General features: G+C 39.6%; 1 protein-coding gene across 1 annotated transcript in view; it reads right to left on the bottom strand.

Moving 5' to 3' along the window:
• The window catches only part of LOC136876941 (cilia- and flagella-associated protein 206), a 94,228-nt gene that overhangs the window by 57,134 nt on the left and 11,736 nt on the right, over positions 1 to 25,358 (bottom strand). The window contains exons 3-4 of the mRNA XM_067150706.2: positions 14,338 to 14,496; positions 2,312 to 2,633 (exon numbers count right to left, since the gene is read on the bottom strand). Coding sequence (XP_067006807.2) covers positions 2,312 to 2,633; positions 14,338 to 14,496 — 481 coding nt within the window. The remainder of the gene's footprint in view (positions 1 to 2,311; positions 2,634 to 14,337; positions 14,497 to 25,358) is intronic.

Consider the following 25,358-nt stretch of genomic DNA (forward strand, 5'->3'; position numbering starts at 1 on the left):
GACGTTGTAGGGAAAGAAACGTGAGAGCATTACCCTTTAGTCTAATTTACTCAACACATTGAATTTTAACAAGGTATAAAAGCATCAATTAAAAGGATAACATCATCAATTAAGAAAAAGGTTAAATCGAACCACGAGGTTTCTATCCGTGGTTCTTCAGAAAAGAAAATATCTACACAATATTACAATTACATTTAAATAGGTGAGCATAACTTCGACGTTGAAATTTACAAGGAAAATTTAACAGGGAATATGACATAATTACAAACACCTTACAAGACAAATCGAAAAATGTTACAAGGAAAGAAAACAACGGAAATTAAATTTAGCGCAGAGGCCTATAGAAGAGCAGTCCTCTCCTAATACACATCAGTGAGGAACGCATAGCTCAACAGGTGTACACTAAATTGACGCGGAATTACTGGAGGCAACTCAGAAGGAAAATTAAAATTTACATTTACACAAAAGGTTAATAAAAGGAATTGCCTCCAAAACAAAGGATATGCCTAGCTTACGAACTAAGGCATTACAAAACCAAACGGTGAAAACCAGGGTCTAAGGTAAACTCCGAACAAATGAGTTTACATTTTAATTTAACACTTGAGAAAAGAAAACATGTTTACCCCAGGATGGCTGGAGCCGCGTCCGATCGTTAAGACGTACGAAAACCAAAGACGCTGAACAGAGCCTTGCTCCTGCTAAGGAACCAAAAGGCCGTAAATTGAGAAACACTCAAACAGCCAATCAGGGAAGCTACTTATGATTCAACCCGAAGTTTTCACCAATACAAATTAATGTTATTTTTGCCAATGGCATTACAGCATCATATATGGTAATGTGGGAAATATATTCTAGAGGTTTCAATTGCGAAACTCAGAGTTTTCGTGATCGAAGTCTCCATGTGGCAACTACAGGGTGATACAAAAATAGGTTACAACAAACATATTACTGTAGATCTCCAGTATCAATGTCTTCCAACACTCACAATGATTATTAAATATCAACAGTTCACAGTCTTTCCTGTTAGTCTAGAAATTCATTAAATCCACAAATTTCACAAAAAATAAAACACATATAAATTTACAGCAACAAAAAAAGAATCTTCAATTGAATTCTTCAAAAATGTCAGTTCCTTAGTTTCTTTCAATGACGGTTTCATGACAAGTCAAGAATTAAATGATTCCACTGACTATGAACTCACCACCAGCGACAATATGTACCGGTATATATGGTTTTGTTTTAATAAAATAATGATTAAATAATGAGAAATGAAGGCACAAGGCATGGTGTAATACAGGAAGTCTTCTCGTAGTGAGGGAAAGTCCCAAGCTGTACAGTTGGAGATAAGGTTTTGCATCTTGCAGCAGCAGTCAGTGTCAGTATTCATAGTGAGAGAAATGGAGCAAGAGATAGGACCATCGCGTGTAGTGAAGCACAAAAGAGGAAAACCGCTCAGAAGTGACCGTAGGGAGTGAATTGTGAATGTGTTCAATAAACTTAAGTGAACAGAATCCAGATTTAGTTGTTCATTCAGAAGTTCAGATCTTCACACTGTTGTCGTATGTGATGTGCAGCCCTGTACGTCTGAACATGAGACATTAACGGGGTAGAGGTCGGTACTACATGCTCAGCGAATCACAACTCTTTCTTTGGCGGAGGCGTGGACCTACCATGTTTACATCAGAATTAAACTCTCGTGAAAAGACATATAGGTATTGACCTATCCAAAGCTTTTGACACGGTAAAAATGGGAGAATACTGACAAACATGAGGGCTACTGGACCAGCAAAAGACTGATTGAATGGGTGAGTACATTTCTAGAAAATTAAATTAGATGAAACTTTATCTGATCCTGTAATGATGAAGAGTGGGGTTCCATACAGTATTATTATTGGTCCTTTTTGTTTTCTTATGTATGTAAATGATATTAGAAAAGAACTGAAATCACCTTTGGAGGATGATGTTCTACTGCATAGAGTAATAAATAATGTAAGTTACAGGATTGTCAGCAACTTGTAAAAAGGACATTGACAATTTTGTGAGATGGACAGCAGATGATGATAAATGGGATGAAATGTCAAGTTGTAAGTTTCAACAAGAAGGAAGGTACTCTCAGTGGAAGTACCTCATGGAGATCACTGTATAGATCTCTTCATATGTTTGTGAGGGTATTTAGGGGTTTTAGTAAGGATGTGAGGAAGAGGACTTGAATCTACAAGGATAAAATAATTTCTGATTGATTGAAACTAAGGGGAATATGTAATGCTTAATGCTCATTTTAAGAAATAGATTATAAATACATTTTTATTACCTTAGGAATACTTCTTGTTGTCTTGCAAGAGCCAAACAACTTTTTATGTAGTCTATGTCAGCATTGGTCACTTTGATGATCTCTTCTTCTTTCTCACTTTTTTTCTCCTCTCCCATTTCTTCTTCCTCTTCTTGTGTTTTAGTTTTATTCTCTGCTAACATGACAAATTTCTTCTTTTCACCTTCTCCCTTTATTTCTATTTTTTTCTTCACGGTATTATCCACAGCAGTAGTAATCGTATTTATCCTGCACATCAGTTCTGTGAGATACATCTGCAGAGTTTCTGATGTTGCAGTAAGGGCACGTTGGAGGAGACCTGGCACTGAAACAGCAAATTATAATTACCTTCTAAAAATTAATAGAAAGGAATGAAGAAATGACAAATCAAGTCTTGTATAAAAAATGTATATGTGAATAGGAACACAAAATGGTAAAGTTATGCAATTTTCAGTCATCATAAAGTGCACATTTAATCAGTGTAAATCTAAAAAATCTTGCCTGGTATAACATGTAGGAGAGAGGGATCTGTTCCTTGCTAAAACTAGGGTCCCACCAACACTACCCAGAAATACCGAGTGGTACAGCTGCCTCCATTCACTCAGTTTTATGCAACCTGCAGTTTATAGTGTAACCTAGAAACATGACCTTGGCTACTCACAGCGATGTCTAGTCTTACTACACTTTCTATAATTTGTTTATTCATGTCAACAAAATCAGCATTAATGATAAAATACCGAATTATGGTAATTATACACTGACTGACAGAGCAAATGCAACACCAAGAAGGAGTGGTCAGAACTTTATGCCAATTGCAGGATAGACTGACGTCACTGAGGTATGCTCATGATGTGAAATGCGCCGCTGTGCTGCGCACGTAGCGAACGATAAATGGGACACGGCGTTGGCGAATGGCCCACTTCGTACCGTGATTTCTCAGCCGACAGTCATTGTAGAATGTGTTGTCGTGTGCCACAGGACACGTGTATAGCTAAGAATGCCAGGCCGCCGTCAACGGAGGCATTTCCAGCAGACAGACGACTTTACAAGGGGTATGGTGATTGGGCGGAGAAGGGCAGGTTGGTCGCTTCGTCAAATCGCAGCCGATACCCATAGGGATGTGTCCACGGTGCAGCGCCTGTGGCGAAGATGGTTGGCGCAGGGACATGTGGCACGTGCGAGGGGTCCAGGCGTAGCCCGAGTGACGTCAGCACGCAAGGATCGGCACATTCGCTGCCAAGCGGTGGCAGCCCCGCACGCCACGTCAACCGCCATTCTTCAGCATGTGCAAGACACCCTGGCTGTTCCAATATCGACCAGAACAATTTCCCGTCGATTGGTTGAAGGAGGCCTGCACTCCCGGCGTCCGCTCAGAAGACTACCATTGACTCCACAGCATAGACGTGCACGCCTGGCATGGTGCCGGGCTAGAGCGACTTGGATGAGGGAATGGCGGAACGTCGTGTTCTCCGATGAGTCACGCTTCTGTTCTGTCAGTGATAGTCACCGCAGACGAGTGTGGCGTCGGCGTGGAGAAAGGTCAAATCCGGCAGTAACTGTGGAGCGCCCTACCGCTAGACAACGCGGCATCATGGTTTGGGGTGCTATTGCGTATGATTCCACGTCACCTCTAGTGCGTATTCAAGGCACGTTAAATGCCCACCGCTACGTGCAGCATGTGCTGCGGCCGGTGGCACTCCCGTACCTTCAGGGGCTGCCCAATGCTCTGTTTCAGCAGGATAATGCCCGCCCACACACTGCTCGCATCTCCCAACAGGCTCTACGAGGTGTACAGATGCTTCCGTGGCCAGCGTACTCTCCGGATCTCTCATCAATCGAACACGTGTGGGATCTCATTGGACGCCGTTTGCAAACTCTGCCCCAGCCTCGTACGGACGACCAACTGTGGCAAATGGTTGACAGAGAATGGAGAACCATCCCTCAGGACACCATCTGCACTCTTATTGACTCTGTACCTCGACGTGTTTCTGCGTGCATCGCCGCTCGCGGTGGTCCTACATCCTACTGAGTCGATGCCATGCGCATTGTGTAACCTGCATATCGGTTTGAAATAAACATCAATTATTCGTCCGTGCTGTCTCTGTTTTTTCCCCAACTTTCATCCCTTTCGAACCACTCCTTCTTGGTGTTGCATTTGCTCTGTCAGTCAGTGTACATATACAGAAAAGAAAGGATTCCACCTGATCAATACAATTTATTACGCTTGTAGTTCTTACAGTACAGGTTTCGGCCTATTTGACTATCATCAGCTGGCTAATGTTGATGTTTTGCCTAAATTACATTACAATGTCTGAAGGAGGTTCCCATTTTTGATTGGCATATCTGGATATATCTAATGGAGCATATAAGTTATGATTTATCATTTAAATTGTGGTATATTAGTATGAATGACCTTGAGGTTTAAGTTGTGATAGTAAAAAACTTAACCTAAACTTAAGAGCTAATCATTTGTACAAACACATAAAACACATTAAAATGTATTAAAAACATATGTAAAGCACTGATTAATGTTTATGTCTTGCATATATCTTCTTCTTTCTTGGTAAAATCTTGTGACTGTAAAATATATAAGTTGATGCTGGTGTTTGTTAATGATGGTATGACATGATGGGGTCTGAAACTTGGCGAGTGATTATTGTGTTTTGAACATTAACTGAATTGCTACGATATGATACAATGTTAATTTTTTGCCTGTGTTTAATATATTAGTTGTTTTAAGATCTTCGCTAATTGGCTGATGATGGCACTTGAAATGTGTTGAAACCGGTCCCAATAAACAGGTTGTAACTACTTTTTAGTTCAACTTACTACGGAGTATTGAAAGGTGGATCCTTCCCTATAATATTGTACATCTTCTTATACATATCTTGCGTGTGCTTTCTTCTTGTAGTTGTCGTGCTGTTAATCATAGATTTGCATCAGTTAATACTATGTTTGTAAGCAATTATGAGTTTCTATGATGTATTGTACTTAGTTGGTTTGTAGCTAGGTGTATTGTAATAAAACACTTGTCGTTAAAAGGTCCACTTTAGCTTAATGGTAGGTAAAATTTTGTTCATTTAAATTAGAAACATAAGATGAAGACGTAGTCTTGTTTGGTTAAAATTCTGACAGCAGCAGTGGTTCCTTTCTTGTCTATATTGTGCCTGGTATTATGGTTATCTGTAAAAGATAAATATGTATGAGTTATGGATTGTGGACTGAAGGAATGCCTGAAGACATGTGTGAATTAGAAAGTGTACCGGTACTTACCGCTGTTGTTGTGGTTGGGTAGTGCTCTGTTTCGGAGCTCGCTAAGTACTGCTGCGGGTTCGTCTTGGGCTTATGCCAGCTGTGAGGAAGGGTGTGGACGGAGGGGTGGGGGGATTGGTTGTTCTGGGGGTAGGGGCGGGGTTGGACGTGTCACTTGGTGGTTTTGTGGCACGTGTTGTGCTCTGCTTATTGATTGTTTTGGGGTAGTCATTTTTTAGGGTGGGAATGACTTTGTTGAAGATAATATTGGTCATCTTCAGCTGAACCATACATACATATTTATATAATGAAGCTTTGTTTAAGATTGTGTTGTTAAAGGAATGCTATATGATGATGATGTACATTTAGTCACATACAAATGGGGCACATCTTAGCGTGAACTGGCGTATATGTCATTCTGTACAATATTGCAACTGTATGTCTAAAATATTATGTTGAAGGTCTTAAAATTAGTGTATAAAATATGTCTTTACTTAAACTAACTTTTATATATATATATGTACAAGATAAATACAATATATAAAAAAACACTTCATGCATATGAACATTCGTTCTTGCTTGTTGTTCAATACATCGACTAACTTCCATATTTAAGTCTTATTTACAGTTGTACACTTCAGCTGCTATTCTTGGAGTTGGGAGTTTGTAAAATTGCATGGATAAAAAGTTTTGTCTTCCTGTGTATATGTGGGATAAAACACTTTCAATTTTAAAAAGGTGCCAAATGTATGGATGAAATTCAACTAAAATATGTTCAGCTCTGCTGTGTGTATTGCCCTTTTTATTGGAACCAATTCATGTTGTCCTGTGGTGTCCGTAAATTTGGATGACATTGGGTTCAAAGTAGTGGCTCCTTACCCATTTGTAGCTGTGCAATGATGTTATGTTTATCTGTGGAAGATAAGATTGAGTTATAAGTGATATTGTGTTGGAGGAATTTTATACACTAATTTTAAGACCTTCAACATAATATTTTAGACATACAGTTGCAATATTGTACAGAATGACATATACGCCAGTTCACGCTAAGATGTGCCCCATTTGTATGTGACTAAATGTACATCATCATCATATAGCATTCCTTTAACAACACAATCTTAATCAAAGCTTCATTATATAAATATGTATGTATGGTTCAGCTGAAGATGATCTTGTATATGAGGTCAAAACCGGTCCTGTAGTTTAATATATGCAATAAATAAGTATTGATTGGTGGAAATCCTCTCCTATTTTTAACAGTGGAGGTGGAGGCGGCATCAGTTGGTAAGTCCTGGAAGAATATCAAAACTGTGGCAGAAAATCAAATCAGATGGAGAGCTCTTGTATGTGCCCTATGCTCCACCCAGGAATAATACGAATTAAGTCAAGTAAGGGCCGGTTCTACCATCTGCTGGTAAAGTGGCTGGCAGGTGCCCGGGAGGTAAACTACCTGGAGGTGTAAATCGGCTGGTACTTTGGCTTGCTTCCAACCACCTCCGTGCAAGCACTAGGTAGCTACCTGGAGCTAGACACCGATATACGAAGTTGGCTAGACTAATTTTCAGCGACTTCTCGCTTTCGAGTGTGGTGCTATCTATCGTCAGATGTATGAAACTCATTTCGATTGTCTTATTTCCCTGTGCTTGCGTCTGCTGAATATCACCAAAAAGCCTAATAAGGGGACTCTTAAGAGTTATGGACAACAATTTTTGTCAAGTTTTCATGATTTTTAATCTAAGATCTTCAATATCAATACTTAATTGGGATTAAAATCTCGAGATTACATTTTCTTACGCCAGTTATAACCTGTCATGCAAGGCGTTTTTGAGAAGTATTCTTGTAGTAGATTGGTCAAGTCGCTCGCTCCGTAATAGAAGGTTCGCAGGTTTTCATCGTATTTCTAATTTACATTTTAAAATGTATTTTCGTTCCCTGCCGTTGTTCTTAACTCTCTTTTACGCACTTCCATATACGTATATACACACACATCTTCTTTACGGACTCATTGCCTTTGAGCATTCTATCTGCAGGCTTCTGAAAATTGATTAAGTATCTCCATGATGCTCTTTTTGCAACTAGTTCTGTGACCTCGTTTAGTTCCATATGCTTCCATTTATTGATAAAGCATTTCATTCTAATGTTTAACTTTATGAAGATAAAGTTGGAAGGTACTGTAAATGTAAGGAACTAATCGGGATAAATATCCATTCATAGGAAGAGGAATTCGGGAATGAAATAATTTCCAATTTCTTCGAAATAATTTACAAGAAGACTATGTAAACAACTAATAGGGAATCTGCTACCTGGGCAACAGTCCTATGGGCTATTAATCATAACATCACTTTCTATAAGTAGAATACATATAAAGCAATTTCCTAGTAGACATAATATTGTGATTAAATATTTCAATGAAATATATTATTAACAAAAGAATGTATGAAAATACGCATACAGATTAACACAACGCTAATAATGGAAATAAAAAATTTGTTATAATAAGGACTCAAACCTGCATACCTCGTATTACGAAGTGAGCGTGTTAGCCATTACGCTTCGAGAACGCTTGAGGTAGTTTGGATACATACATTAACTTATATCTCGTGTCTAAAAACTGAAAAAGTAGAAAATTAAAGCCCATTTGAAATTATTTCCAAATAGATTTTGATTTTGTATCCTTTTAAAGTTTCCTTACGAAAGCTTGACGTATAAAATGTATTCCCTAATCTACCGATGCGAGAGGCTGGCGTGACCGTTGCAACTCAAGAAAAGCATTAATGTTCCAAGATCCTGCAATACAATATCGGCCACTGTTACAGTATCATGCTTTTTTCAGTATACGAAGCTAATTTAAATTGTATGCCACCAGAAATACAGCTAATAATGTTCAACTCTCAAAACTTGCCCGGCAGGTAAAGTCTTATTGGGCCCTCGAAGGGACCGACAAATTACGCGCCGGGTAACTACGATTTATGCTACCAATAGCACTACATGGAGGGCAAGTTACGCACTACTTTACCAGTAGGTGGTAGAACCGGCCCTAAGTCAAAATGTGCTAAAAGATATTTCTTGCTTGTCCCTTTTTTGAGTAGTGTGACTCGTACTGCTGGGAAACTACAGTGTGCCTTTACTTTCTCTCTAGCTTCAGTTGACCCTTTCCTCTTCAGGGGATCCTTGCCTCTCATGTCACAGTCTTTCACACCACTAACAGAACTACTCTTCTTCATCAAACATGTTTGAACAAATCTGTCTATAATGTCCAAGTTTTTTGTAAAACACCCCTTACATACTGGCACCGTAACACCATTTGCACACAAAAAGTATTTATGTGTTTGGAATCTGAATTTTCATTTGTCTTCATGTTCATCAGGTTGAAGTCTCATTGTTGGTTTCCCTGCAGTTTCAATAGGAGATGTCACATATCTAATTCTATTGTCAAAGTTTCCCAAACCCCACACTTCTTTGAATATAGTCTCTTTAGTGTGGAGAAAGTCAAGCACTGCACTTCAAAGCTTGGCATTTCTTCTGTTTCACCATTTATGTTGTCCTTTTGGAGTCAAGTCACCAATGTCCACTACAACAACAAACACGGTAATGCTGGGTAATAATGCCACATGTCTGCATTCAAACTGTAGGAGTGCCAACAAATGAAATCCACTTGAAAATAATGACACAAGTTGACTTAAAACCCTTTTCTCAAACTCTGTTATGTTGAATTGCATTCTGTCACTTTGACTTGTGCCATTTTCCAGCCTTTTCCCAAGCTGCATTAGTTAGGTAATACACGCTTTAAACAAATAAAAAAATAATACACAAAATTGACTTATGCTGCTTATCCTGATCACTACAGAAATAAACATATTACATGCATAGCTGAAGAAAGTCAAATAATGACTGAGACACGTACTATTATATGTAATTATAATTTGTTAAGTATTGAAAGGTGGAAAAATACTATTCCATTTAAAGGAATTAGTATTTTATTATTTTCCATGCATCCCAAGAGAAAAGCCACCGTCATTGGCTGAAATTTATTACTGTGGCATTATTTAACCACAGCAAGTGCTATTTAAGACATACCAAACAAACAAACGCCATGGCACTACAGCACTTGAAGGGCCTTGGTGTACCAAGCGACTGCTGCTCAGCCTGAAGGCCTGCAGATTATGAGGTGTCATGTGGTCAGCACAACAAATCCTCTCAACCATTATTCTTAGATTTATAGACCAGGGCCGCTATTTCACCACCAGATAGCTCCTCAATTCTAATCATGTAGGCTGAGTGGACCTCAAACCAGCCCTCAGGTCCAGGTAAAAATCTCTGACCTGGCCGGGAATCGAACCCGGAGCCTCCGAGTAAGAGGTAGGCATGGTACCCCTACACCACGGTGTCGGCTATTTGAGACATAGGCCTATATAAATCATGTCTCATTGTTTGCAGGACTGTTGACTTTGAAACTGCCCATCCATTCTCACTGAGAATGCAACTTTATCTATTATCTCTGAGACTTGTTTAATAGGACTGAATCTATACTGTTCTTGTTTGCCATCTGATGACGGAGACGGGACCTCCATCATGTTACTTCAGCGAGCCTAATATCTATGTGTTTTCTGTTGGGAGTGAGTCTTTTAATGGACAGTTGGTCATTTGTCGGGGCAGAGGCAGGACAGTTTGTCTCTTGCTCCCAATTCACAATGGCTGCTAAGATGTACCTTGGCCAGTTGAAGGCCATGTTCTTAAACAATGGCTGAGTGACAATCAGTCTGACCAGCACCACCTTGGGACTTAAAATGATTTAGTCTAATCAATTTCTTGTTATGTGATTGCACTGTGGGATCATCCAGCACTAGTAGACTATTGTAAGAATTTCATTTCTCTTTAAATATGCAACCTTCTTCGTGGGTATACTACTAGTGATACTTTTATTACAAGGAAGAAATTCTGGGCATCAATTGAGACTACCTTCATGTGTTTTAAGTGCCAAACCAAAATAGTAATGTCTCAAATCCACAAAATTATCTACTATGTCTTCTGCTGATGTGATTGCGTGTGCTTCAATTTCAAAATGCTTGGTATAATACTGAGTAATTCATTATCAGAATAAATTATTTTTAAAAGATTTAATGTTGTGTGGTTGATCTGAAACTGTGTTTGGTGTATGTAATATACACATTAATTCAATTTTAATACTGTCACGGGCGGATGCTTAATTGATTATTATTATGTTAACATAAGCATGTGTCTTACTTCTTGTTATTTTAATTTCCTGTGAACCGTGTGCTCTCATTTTAAAATATTATATGTAAGATTTTATTTAGTTATTGTTATACTCAGTGCAGGTTGGGATTCAATTGTTATAAATTGTGAAACTTGAGTTGTAGTTGCTTTCTTTGTCATTATTATGTAATTTTCGCTTGGGCTTATTATCTCCTTATCTGGATCTTATCTGTGTGCTTTATTGTTGCGAGTTGCGTCTGTAACTGTCATTGGTATAGGGCCGTCTTCTATTGTTTTGTACATTGTGATGTGACCTTAATGCTGTATTACGTATTGAATTGGTATTAATTGTAATGTTGTGGTGTTATTTCTGAAATGTAATAAAGTTTATCTTCCTTTTGAGTACCACCCTTGCTATATTTTGACCAAAATATGGCTTCCGATAGAGATAGCTAGAAATAAAATTCAGGAAACTCAATCGTCAAAAGTTACCAGGGCGAAACACTGGTAACTTTTGACGATTGAGTTTCCTGAATTTTATTTCTTGCTATATTTTGTTTGATTTAAATGAAAGTTAAATAATTCAAGCTTTGTAACATCTGGTGTTGGGACTGTGAGCTTTTCTATCCTAGACAAGATTCTGTGAATGTTCAATTAATACCAAATAATTTTAATTTATTTTAAAAATAATGGAGAGTGTTTAATTTTAATTTATTTGGTTATAAGCTTTTTGAAGGAGACCTCCACTACAATTCTCCACTAGTATTAAAAATATATGATGAATGAACGAAAACCTACAACCTGTTTTTCAGACATTGACTGGGTCAGAGATGTAATGAATGAATAGTATATAGGCTATTAGTACGATGGGGTCACCACTCCCAAAGTGATTTATTGACTGATAGATGATATGAAATGAGAATGGAGAGTGTTGCTGGAATGAAAGATGACAGGGAAAACTGGAGTACCCGGAGAAAAACCTGTCCCGCCTCCGCTTTGTCCAGTACAAATCTCACATGGAGTGACCGGGATTTGAACTACAGTATCCAGCAGTGAGAGGACAACGCGCTGCCATCTGAGCCATGGAGGCTCTTAAAAATATATGATATCACCAGTTAACATTTTCTGGTTGGTTAGGGTATATTTTATTTAAATGTAATGTTTTAAACCAATTTCATTTCTTTTACATTTATCCTCAGTTTGTTTTAAAAATGGAATAGCATGAGTTTACATCTGTAGGTTAATTGTTTTAACATTTTCCTTTAGATTACAGTTTTTTTTTTTGTTTTTTGTTTTTCAATTCTACTATTTGCATCATGTTTTGGCATTAAATTCTTCTTTACGATTTACAGTGGTTGTCTCAATTAAGTAGATTTAGAATGATACTGGTTCCCAGGGTAACAATAAATTTCCCCTCCTCTTTTATTTTGCGGTTTGTGCTCTGGTATGACGTCCACATGGGTGTTTTGTGGAGAAGGAATGTTTAAGATAAATATAAATATTCTGTTTTTGCTTGGATTATATGAGAGTATTTATATTGTTTGTTTGTCTTCTTCTCTGCCCACCCTTGTATTGAAACTATTACCTAGCCAGCAATCATAGGGATCACTTAGCCCTCATGTTGGTGACACATTATTACATATGATGTCACTCCCATAATTCAATACAGGTAGATATTATTACCAGTTACCAAACAGTAAACTCTCCTGATCTGACATGTAACCCTTTCAAGAGGCTCTTTGCTAAGGACCCCTGACATATTAGACCACTGTGTTTTATCATTATCCAGGACATGGGCAGACCAATAATTAATATTCTCACCTTCGAGTCTTTGGTCAACAGTTAGTATTCGTGGGAGGAAGTAAGGTAAATCATTAGGAAGATAAATCACCAGGAATAAGAGAACATTGTCATACCCAGCATGCTCAACAGGTCTTGGCAAAGTCCTGTACAGCAACAGACAATGAGAAGAAAATGGAGATGGATTGGGCACACCCTGAGAAGACCACAAGAAAGTATCACAAAGCAGCCATTGAGCTGGAAAATGCAAGCAAGGCAGACCAAGGATTACCTGGAAGAGAACCAGAGACAGGGAGATAGCTGGAGTCAACAAAACGTGGAGAGAGCTGAAAGCAAGCTGGAGAAACTGTGCTGAGGCCCTATATTCCACCTAGGAATTAAAGGAAATAAGTCAATAACTCAATGAAAGAAAATGTATGCAGACATCTACCAAAACTTAGTTTCCCTATTAAAGAAGGGTCAAGGTTATGAATGTGGCAAAGGGTTGACCTACATCATACTCACGTCTTAATAGTTCCAGTTAAGCCAGGATCTATGGGTGTCCGATAATAGCAGTGTGTATAATCAGTTTATACAATGATGGGAAATTGAAATGGAGATAGCTGCCATGTTAGCAAAATGGTGTTGTGGTTGGCCCAGAAAATGTAATAGTACAGCGTAGTACATGACTATGACATGACTGAAAAAAGAAAAATGTACTGGACATGTGAGGAACAGGTGACTACAGGATGGGCAAGACACAAGATCTCTGCAGATTTGATTGAGGCAAGATTTTTGGTGCCAGGCATATGGATCATTCCATCTCCGAAGTCGTGCAGACTTTGGACTTCCCATGGGCCACCGTGTCAAGAGTGTTCCAGAGTACATGGATTAGTGATATACCATCACCACCATCAGGGTTAACTGTTGTGGAGTATGTGTTGATGACAAAGGTCATCATAGGTTAGCTCGAATGGTAAGAGGTGATGGACAGGCGTAGAGTGCAGCAGATCACTGGCAAATTCAATACTGGACAACAACAAAGTGTGAGCAGCTATGCAATCCAGAACTATCTCCTTGCTATAGGTTACAAGATTCACCAGGTGGTGGTGATTATTGTTTTAAGCGTAAGTACAACTAGGCGACCATCCTATATAGAACACTAATCAGAGAGAAAAAAATGGATGGGGTCCGACACTTCTAAAAATGAAGATATTGGCCAAAGAAAGACAAGGGCCACGAAGGGCGTGAAAATGAAAGACTCCCTAGGCCTCGAGTACTCTAATACCATCGGAGTCGGAAAGGGACAAGAATTGACCAAAGGAGGTCAAATAGGTTAGATGAAAGTGAGAAGTCTGGCACAAGTAAGTGGAAGCAATGCCAGGACTCAGATGAGGGCCTCGTGATTGCCAACCCTCTCTCCAAAGTTCATAGCCCCTGGGGCCCCTTTTAGTCACCTCTTATGACAGGCAGGGGATAACATGGGTGTTATTCTGCCAACCCCACCCACGGGGATTCCAGAGAGGTAATTTTGCTCTCATCAAGGCAAAAGGGGACACTACACGCTACTAGCCAGATATCTCTAATTCAATCACTCGTCAGTTTAGTAGGTTATCTCATTATGTGCAACCTTCCTCCTTAAATCCATATCTTAACTCTCTTTCAGAGCTATAATCTGGGTGTATTTCCTCTCATTTCTTAAGTATTCATGAATTTAATTTAAAACAACTGAACACTAATAAAAATAACAATTATTCTGATGATGTGCAATAGTAAATACTCACGGTCTTCAATTTCCTCACCACCTTTCTGGCAGTCACGATTAAATAAACGGATCCCAGTCACAATTTGTGTAAGTTCTTGTATTTGCTGTTCTTTTTCCTTGGTGGATAAAGTCACAAACTGTCCAAGTTCTGATGGAGCAAATACACTTTGCATTGCAGCTGAAAACAAACAAGGTAAATATATTTCTGAATGAGACAAATTATATAAAAATAAAGAGAAGTGTTTTAATTTCACATTTTTAGTGTCGGCATGGATTCAACTCCTCAGTGTTGCTAATTCAGTCTCTTTATAATGTTTTATATTTAAAATTATTTGCCTTACACAGAGTGAATTGAACCCCCAGTGCAAAACTTCAGGAATGAATTCAGTATATATAGAAAAAGAAAAAAAAAAAAAATGTTATAACAGTATGGGTTTGGAAATGTATCATTCCTGAGTTATCTATTTCTACTCTAACACACTCCACATAGTTTAAGTGCTGAAAAGAAATCCAAGATACTTTTTGTATTTGTTACATGCTCAATGATGTTATGGATAAGTTGATATTGATCTGAATAAACATTTAACATCCACTAATGATTCCTGCAGGCCCAATCATAAATAACTGCATCCAGTCTATATATATTGTACCCTTTTGATAACATGTGTGGCGGCAATACTCTTGTAGATACTTGCCTTGGCTGCTGAAAGAAAAATACTTACCGCACATGTAGAATCTTACCTCAGGGCTGGACCGTCCATATGTTTCCTCGTACAAGGGTCAACGGAGGATACTAACAATACTACGGGTCAAGCTAACTACAAAAATAACATAGCCCAGACTGATTTGAAACTAACTGAATAAATTTATTGACAGAAAGTGGAAGTTAAGCAAAGATTTAAGAAGTTAACTGAAGTGAAACAAATTATTACAGTAACTTAAATATCATTCAAAAGAGTGCAAATGCAATAAAATAATTAAATCTTGAAATCTTGGTCAATTTACACAAACAAAAAAACTGTCACCTCTCTGAATTTAAGAATGATAACATCTGCAAAATCAATAAATTAAATAATTATCACAAAAAAAATTGAAGAAAATAAAGTTAACAGTTAAGGGAATTGACACACTCAATTCCTAAATCCAACATTGATCAAATAAATGATATAATCACACACTGTAAAACATGAGAAATCATTACATCCATGAACACACTGTCAATTGTCAAATGAAACATCATTTATTTTGTTGTTATAACGAACACATGCCATTTGCAAGTGGCTGATTTTGTCTATCATGGCTGTCTTTGAATTTTAATATAAATGAAAAATAACACAATAATCTATCAGCCATAAAATACCAACTTATTCACTATGATAGTTATCACAGGGACGGTTTCTCCATAAGGTTGCAGGTTTGTGCTACTCCCATTCATTTTTAATGTTTATTGTAGGTAAAGTTTTATAATTTGGATTACTCAACAATGGTATTTTCATTCAACAAGACAAACCTTTCAAAAGCTTGAAAGAGCAAATATTGACTACAGAAGACTACAAGCTGGTACTCTTAGATGTTCATTGCAGGAGCCGGAAAGTTTGCAGCAGAGAGTCAACCTGAGGTAGGATGAAACCTGGGCTGCCAGAGGGGTGCGTGGGGCTGATCGAGGGGTGCTTTTAGGCTGTTAGAGGAGTGCGCGGGGAGAGGAAAAGATAGGCGTGGCTTCTTATACATTACTCAAATGGAGGTTTATCAACCTGGCCTCTCCTACCACGGCCGACTTGATGCGTCGCTCCAGCTAGCTCCTTGCAGTGAGGGATCCAGTCGGCCGTTCTCCTACGAAACCAACTACTAGCAAAGTCGCTAGAGACCATTGGCGCTCAATGTGAGAGTCTGTTATAGAACAGGGATGTCACCTAGTGACATTGGATGGAAGTTCATCTGTTGGATTTATAAATAATGGCTTTAAATTTGAAAATAAAAACCGCCATTTCTTTCAGTAGAGCTGTGAGCTTCGTTATGTGCGTACAAGCTAAGTAGCTTATTGATTTCACTGTGTAAACATTCGTGTCAGCGTGTGTGTTTTTATTATTGTGCGTTTTTATCAGTTAGTGGCATTTTGCTAGATCATGAATTCGGTGCAGTCTTTAATGTCTGGGCCATTTCTGCAACGGACTGCTGAAGAAAAATCTGAGGTGAAACGAACGGGTAAGCCCACGCGACGTTTAATTTCAAAACCAGATACAAACTGGAATTAGGCTACCTCAAAGTGTTTCATTTCAATATGGTAAAAGAGTTTTTAAGTGAAAAAATTACTGGGTTGTAATAATATTCCTGAAAATAGAAATTTAAAATGTTTGTTTTATTTTAATAATAAAAAGTATTGTTAATTTATCTGGATTTGAAAATTAGCCTGTAATCATATTATATCAATGGTAAAAATTGTGCACCACCGAACTTTTAAACCACCAGCCGCCACTGAGTTATCGGACCATTATTACAATTTAAATAAATTTGTTCTGCCATTGGTCAAGTGAACTCGCCTTTCTACACATGCAGAAATTATGCCGCTGGTCACATTACCACTCCTAATTAATATACCTCCTATTGCATCTATAGTGTCGATAGGTTCTGGCACTCTTAAGCTATACTTTGTGGCATTCAGTTACATTGATTTACTTATTAAGGTCAGTTCATTGACATGGCCTGATTAATTTTATTTAGTTATGGTTGTGACTTGCTTGCAATGTCTTTTGTTAGGATAAAGAGAAATGTTAGTGTATTAGTGAACAAGTGAATGACCCTCCCTAAGTGAGATTTATAAATATCATCATGTGTACCCAATAAATAGTGAAGTGAAACTTGTGCGAAACGTTGAAGTGAAACTCATGAGAAACTTAACCTCAACACGACCACGTACTACCGAACGAAGTTCAACATCACACGTGTTAGAGTATCAGTGAACTAGTGAACCATCGTCCTTCATTGTGTCAGGCTCTTTCTGGGATGAGTGCCACTATGAACGAGTCAGTGCCACCACAACCTTGACCACCACAGTTCTTGATGCCAGCATATCGCGCTGCCGACCACCATAGGGGACTAATTCACGTGGTTCACCTGGGCGCTCCAGGTTCCAGAAGAAGAGCACGCGCAGTACGCACGTGTCTACATGGGCGCTGAACTCAACGATGCTTTAAAGTTTCTCGTAAGCCCCATCGACTCGGAAACTCTCTCATACAGTGAAATCCAGTTTAAATTGACGGACCATTTTGACGCCAGTTGCAATAAATATGTAGAGAGCATAAAATTCTGAAGGATCATGCAGAGGGCAGGAGAGACGATCGCTAGCTTCACTCTCAGATTAAAGCAAGCAGCAACACACTGTGAATATGGAGAATTCTTAGACCTCATGCTAATTGAACAACTGCTCAAAGGTACGACATGTACGACGAAATTATTGCAAAAAAAAAAAAAACGGACAGCTTCACAGCTGTGTACAAGATAGTCTGCACACTCAAAGCCACCCAGAACACTGCTGACGAGGTCAAGAACCCAGACATAACCTCAAAAACAAATTCAACCAATCGGATAGGCTACGCAAAGCCACAGTTGCGGAGGGGCGGCAACCAATGGCAACGTGAGAAATCGTTCAATCGCCAACAGAAATCTGACCAAACCTAGGCCTCAACATCTAGACAATCTAGGAATATCCCATGACCAATCGTATCATCATGTGCTGGGTGTGGCAGGGACCATCCACGCAGTCAGTGTAGGTTCCTCAACGCTGATTGCCGGACGTGTGGCAAGAACGATCACATTACTAAAGTTTGTAGGTCCAAACCAAAGCAGCGCAAGACATATCACATGACTGAAGAAGAGCAACCAGCCAACAGTATTTCAACAAAGTTGAGGTCGTCACAGCAATACAGTCTAGAGGGAAGCAGTTGATAGATGTCAACATAGAGGGAACCACCGTCAAAATGGAACTCAACACTGGTGCCCCCTGTTTGATGATGAGCAAACTGAGGTTATGTATGATAAAACCAAGTTTTCCTTTGCAGAAGATAGATCGCAACTCTGCGAGCTACACTGGCCACCATATTAACTGCGTCGGCAAGATGCCAGTCACTGCCGCCATTGGCACCACCTCTAGGAACCTTGACCTCTACATCGTCGATGATGAATTTGAGATGCTCCTTGGTTGAGAGTGGATCTCTGAGTTTGTACGAGAGATCAATTTCGAGCAGCTTTTTGGAAGACCACGACAGATCCATCAACTTTCCGTCAAGCAGTCTCTGTCCCTGGACCACCAAAAGGAACTTGATGCCGTCCTCAACCAGAACCAGGATGTCTTCAGCAATACCCCTGCAAAGCTGTCAGGCCCACCAGCGAGGATGCACCTGAAGGATGGTGCCACCCCTACCTTCTTCCGAACACATGAAGCTCCTGAGGCCCTGCCAGGTGTCTACGCCAGAGAAATCGATGCCAAGATCAAATCTGGTTTCTACAAGAGAGTAGAATATTCAGAGTGGGCATCAACAACTCATGTCATCATGAATAAGAATGGCAAGTTGAGAATTACAGGTAACTACAAACCTACTCTCAACCCGCGGATTATCATCAATGAACACCCGATTCCGAAAGTGGAGCACCTGTTCAGCTGGATGCGCGGCACCACTCTCTTCTGCCTTTTGGATGCCACAGACGCGTACACTCATCTCGATGTTGATGATGAATTCAGCCATGCTTTCACGCTCAGCACTCCAACCCATGACCTGATCCACTCAACTCGTGCTGTCTATGGAGCGGCCAACATCCCCGCCACCTGGCAGCGGTGAATGGACACAGTTTTGCAGAACCTCCCAAATGTCGTAAGTTTCTTTGATGACACCACTGTCTTTGCCGATAGTTTTGAAAACCTGTTAGAGGCACTCACCATGACACTGGAGCGTTTTCGCCAACACGGTCTGAAGCTCAACCGAGCCAAGTGCAGCTTTGCTGAACCTGTCCTGGAGGCTCCTGGCCACAAGATTGACACATCAGGCATCCATAGGTCTGACGAGCACATCTGAGCTGTACGAGATGCGCCGAAACCTACGGCTCCGGAAGAACTCCAGTTGTTTCTGGGTAAAGCGACCTATTACAGCGCCTTCATCCACAACCTGTCAACAAGAGATCGACCATTCAGGGACATGCTGCTGAAGGATCCTCTCGTATGGACACCAGACGGCGACAGTGCGTACCAGGACATCAAGGATGCTCTAACCTCACCGCAGGTTCTTGTGCAGTACGATCCAGTATTATCACTTTTGCTGGCAACAGACACCAGCAAAGCCGGTCCTGGCACAGTGCTGTCACACCGGCTCAGCAACAGACACGAACAGGCTATTGCATATGCTAGTCAGACAATGTTGGCAACAGAACAGAGGAACCCCCAGATTGATAAGGAAGTGCTCGCCATCATCTGGGCAGTAGATAAGTTTTTCAATTATCTGTATCCTCGCCACTTCACGTTGATCACAGATCACAAACCCCTGACACAGACCCTGCACCCAGAGAAGTCACTACCAGTCTTGTGCATTAGTCGCATGGCCAATTATGCCAACTACCTCGCACACTTTAACTACACTGTGTCTTTTAAAACATCAAAGCAAAACGCCAACACTGACTACTGCTCCAGAGCGCCATTACCATCCACTGTCAACAAGATTCAAAATTCAATCCCTCACCAGAGGGAAGAGGCAGAGGATTATGATGATTTTGATTTATTTGCAGTTCACCAGACACAGCAGTTACTCATCAAAGCCAAAGCCATCACACAAGAGATGAGGAAGGACCCTCATCTTAGCAGAATTGTCAAACTTCTCGAAGGAGGCCAAGATCTCACTCACCATGACTTCAAGGCACCCGAGGCGAAATACACATTTGCCGCCAACTGCTTGATGTTTGAGCACAGAGTAGTAATCCCGCCTGCACTACAGGATGCCATCCTCAACGACCTGCACGCAGCTCACCTCGGAATCATCAAAATGAAGGGAATGGCATGTTCCTTTGTGTTATGGCCAGGCATCGACTCCGACATTGAGAAGATCGTGAAAGTCCTGCACCAGATGCGCGATCCACGCACACGCTCCACCCAAGTTCCGTGAGCATCACTGGGAGTACCCAAAGGCACTGTGGGAGTGCATCCACATTGACTATGCAGGCCCAGTAGCCGACACCATGCTTCTGATTGTTGTAGACACCTACAGCAAGTGGCTCGAGGTCAAGTCAACGACCTCTGCTTTTCTCCACACATATTATTAGTTGAATATCCCCACTGAGTATGATGACTATTAAAGTCACCCACATAAACTACAGGATGTGCAAAGGTTGCAAGAATATGGTAGTATCGAGCCATAGGACATCTGGGAGTTTGTATGTGTTCACAACAGTCAAATTATTCATTTCTATCACAATGTTAAAAATGAAGTCTTCATATTTGTTGAGATGAGGAGAGGATTGGTGATGGAGTCATGAATATAGTTTGCAGTACCATAGGATTAGTGAAAAGTATCTCCCAGTAATGTATAGCCAGGAATGCATCCTTGTGAATATAACTGTGATTCATCAGATGTGTGAGTTTCTTGAACACAAATTAGATCAACACCATTATCCAGTGACAGTTTGGATAGGTAGTCACTCTTGGATTTGCTTATGCCTTCTATGTTGATTTGAAGGATACTTAAGATAGGGCTGAGAGTCTTTGTTGATTGGCTCTTAAAAGAGCTGTTATTAGATGTTATTTCTTTCTGTATCATTGACCAGGAGATCTTTAGAGACAGTCTGATAGCCAAGTGCTGATGTTCAGTTCAGTAATGGAAATTTAATTCCAACTACCCTAGTAGGAGCACTACGGGCAGGAATCAGCTTCAGCTATAAGATCTATCTGTGTCAGTACAACATAAAGCAACTTGTAAAAAAAATTTAAATTTTTTAGGCACCTTCCCCTAAACTACCATTGCACCCTGCACAAATAAATTTATCTATAGTCTAGACTGTAGTATCTTAGTCCCAGACTTTACACACTGATTTTAATTAAATCCTATTCACCCATTTTCTTGTGGTTCGGCGTTGATATGGACTTAGCAACAAAATTCAAAATTCAGTAAAAATGTATAGGACATAAATGATTGGAAATTTAATTCTATATAACATAAGTTATGTGGTATTTGTTGATAGGACCACTTATAACATAAATATTTGAGAATTACATTTTAGGCCTTCCCCCAAACTACCATTTCACTCAGCCTGAATAAAATTATTTATAGCCTAGATTGTACTGCCTCATTTCCTGACTTTACATGATACCAATTTTCATTAAATTCTCTTCAGCCATTTTCTTGTGATGCGCACACATACATACCGTACAGACGGACAGAGATGACGGAAAATTTAAAAGTGCATTTTCTTGCTACTGTGGACACGACTGATACAGAAATACCAATATAGTTGGTCCATTTCCCAGCTAACTCATTCCTAGTTGCCAGCGTTTTGCCCCAGTATGCTAAGTTGGGCTCATCACTTGGTAAATAGCATACCTACCAAGATGCATGGCTAGTGCATACTGTGGAGGCCACTGCGTAGGCTACTTGGAGCCACCAGCAATGACAATGCACTATGAGAGACTTTGTCTCATTTTCAAAAATTGATGCCTGCCTGGCCATCAGATGATAAAGAGGTTGATTCTCATAGGGAACCTGAAATATTTGTTCCGAATGAGTAAACTTATAATACCAATATCGTTGGTCCCCTATTGGACATTATAAATTTTCCAGCTAACTCATTCCTGGTTGCCAGTGTTTTTCCCCAGTATGGTCTCCAGTGAACAATGCTAGAGGTCCACCTATTGTAGTCTTGTCGAGCTATGTGTTCTACCCATTGTCATTTTAGTCTTGCTACTCTCTCTAGGATGTTTGTTACATTTGTTCTTCTTCTGATGTCCTCTGAACAGATCTTATCCCTAAGGCTGATCCTTAGCATCTGTTGCTCCAGGGCTCATTGTATTCGCTGAAGCTTGCGAGCACTTTTCTTCATCAGAGTCATTGTTTCCAGACCGTAAGTAATAACTGGCAGCATGCATGTATTAGAAACCTTGGTCTTCAGGTTAATTGGAACATTCTTGTTGGTCAGGATGAATCTTAGTGTTCGGAATGCTATCCAACTCATACCTATTCTGCAGGGAATTTCTGCATGTTGGTTGTCTTTTCCAAGTTTTATCTTGTGTCCAAGATAGATGTACTCATCGGCAGCTTCTATATATTGGTTTCCTGTTTGAAGTGGTTGACTGTCTGGGCTTAGTACTTTTGTTTTACTAATGTTCATTTCCAAACCAATCTTAGCAGAGGCAGTTTTTAATTCTTGGATCATGCTTTCTAGCTCGCCTAGATTTTCACTTATGAGCACAACGTCATCGGCAAAACGCAGATGGTTCAAATATAATCCATTGATTTTTAATCCTTTACTATCTCAATGAAAGGTTTTATATACATCTTCCAAGGTATGGGTAAACAGCTCTGGAGAGATTGTGTCACCTTGTCGAACTCCTTTGCCAACTGGGATTTTATCGGTGATGAGGTCTTCGTCCACTCTGACTACCATTGTTGCTTGATCATAAATGTTTTCCAGGAGCTTTATATACCTTGAGTTTATCATGGCATTTTGAAGTGCCTTCATGATTTCCCAAATCTCCACTGAGTCAAAAGCTTTTTTATAATCAATGAAGGCCAGATGAATCTTGATGTTGTATTCAATGGTTTTTTTCAAGAAGAAGATGAATAGTCTGGATGTGTTCAACAGTTGAGAAACCTTTACGAAATCCTGCTTGCTCGGCAGGTTGATAAAAATCCAGTTCTATTGTGAGGCGGTTGGTTACAATATTAATCAGGAGCTTGTAAAGGTGTGAAAACAAACTCACAGGATGATAGTTCTCTAAATTTTCCTTATCACCTTTCTTGAAGAGTAGTATCACTTCAGCATTTTCCAAGTTTTCTGGTATTCTTCCAGAGTTAATACACTTGTTGAGGAGTATTCTCACGGCTTCTAGCAGATCTCTTCCATCTAATTTCAGCATTTCATTCGTTATTTTATCCTCCCCAGGGGATTTTTTATTCCTTAGTTGTTTAAGTGCATTTTCAATCTCAGCAGTGATTACTTCTGGTATTACTTCATGTGTATAATTATGGGCTGGTTGGTCATCACTGGGTGGTTTATTAATGGTTGATGTATACAGCTTGTAGTAGAAATCTCTAATAACTTCAGTAATGTTTTGTCTATCTATGACTATTTCTCCATTTTGGTTCTTATGTTTTGTAATTTTTGGTCTTCCTGTAGAGATGTTGTTGTTTAAAATCTTCGTGTTTTTGTTTTCTTCAATTGTCTGCATGATCATATTATTATTAAATTTCCTTAGTTCTTTTCTTATTTCCTTGTGAATGGTCTTGTTAAGATATTTATATTCTGCTGTATCCCTGTCCATTGTCTTCCTGTCCTTAATGACCTGTATGGTATTAAGTGAAAGTCAGCTCCTCTTATTAGTTTTCTTCAATGGGATCTTCTTTGCTGCATTTTGAATACCGACTGTAATTTTCTCATTGAGCTCGTTCACGTCCAAGTATTTCAAATCTTCTATTGGGTTAAGTTTTTTGGTAAGAGCTTGTTGAAATGATGATTGATGTTTTTCTAAGTCCTCTGCTCTTGGAAAAGTGTGCCCCCTTGTCATTTTGGGCTCATCAGTTGGTAAATAGAACACCTACCAAGATGCATGGCTAGTGCATACCGTGGAGGCCACTGCATATGCGACTTGGAGCCACCGGCAATGCCAATGCATTATGAGAGACTTCGTCTCATTTTCCAGAATTGATGCCTGCCTGGCCATCAGATGCTAAAGATGTTGATTCCAATAGGGAACCTGAAATATTTGTTCCGAATGAGTAAACTTGGCATTGCCGGTGGCTCCAAGTAGCCTACGCAGTGGGCTCCACGGTATGCACTAGCCTTTCATCTTGGTAGGTGTGCTATTTACCAACTGATGAGCCCAACTTAGCACACTGGAGCGAAACACTGGCAACAAGGAATGAGTTAGCTGGAAAATGTATAATGTCCAACAACGGACCAACTATATTGGTATTATAAGTTTACTCATTCGGAACAAATATTTCAGGTTCCCTATGGGAATCAACATCTTTATCATCGGATGGCCAGGCAGACATCAATTTCTGAAAATGAGACAAAGTCTCTCATAGTGCATTGGCATTACCGGTGGCTCCAAGTAGCCTACGCAGTGGCCTCCACGGTGGTTTCCCATTGTCCTGCACTAAGGCGAATGCCGAGACAGACATTTTAGTAATAGTAGCCATGCGTCTTGGTAGTTGTGCTATTTACCAACTGACGAGCCCAACTTAGCACACTGGGGCAAAACACTGGCAACCAGGAATGAGTTAGGTGGAAATTTTATAATGTCCGATAACGGACCAACTATATTGGTATTATAAATTAACTAATTTGGAACAAATATTTCAGGTTCCCTATGGGAATCAACTTCTCTATCATTGATACAGAAATACCATTCTTTTTTTAAATTCTGAGCAATGACAAAACTCTTATTTTATATATCTATACAATATATATATATATATATATATATATATCACCCATAAGGCGAATATGCATGGATAAATTAATAAATATATCACATTTGATATGTGAAACTGCACACAACAAATTCAGTAAAGCAACAAAGAGACTCTCAGAGAGAAGGTTCATCCCCTGAAATTGCTTCTAGTCACGTCCCAGAAGACCCAAGAATCGTAAATGCCTCCAATAAAATCTAACAAGCTGACACGGGGCATCCCAGTCAAAATATTCCCATGTGAAAGCGGATGTCAGAACAAGAGACAGAAACACACCCTACACCCCTTGGGAAGATGGTTTAGTCCTTGTTATATGACGTCAGAAGAGCCACAGGCAATATTCTACCAATCACAAAATCGGAAATGGTAACCG

The sequence above is a fragment of the Anabrus simplex genome, chromosome 7, assembly GCF_040414725.1.
Source record: "Anabrus simplex isolate iqAnaSimp1 chromosome 7, ASM4041472v1, whole genome shotgun sequence".
Classification (NCBI taxonomy): Eukaryota; Metazoa; Arthropoda; class Insecta; order Orthoptera; family Tettigoniidae; genus Anabrus; species Anabrus simplex.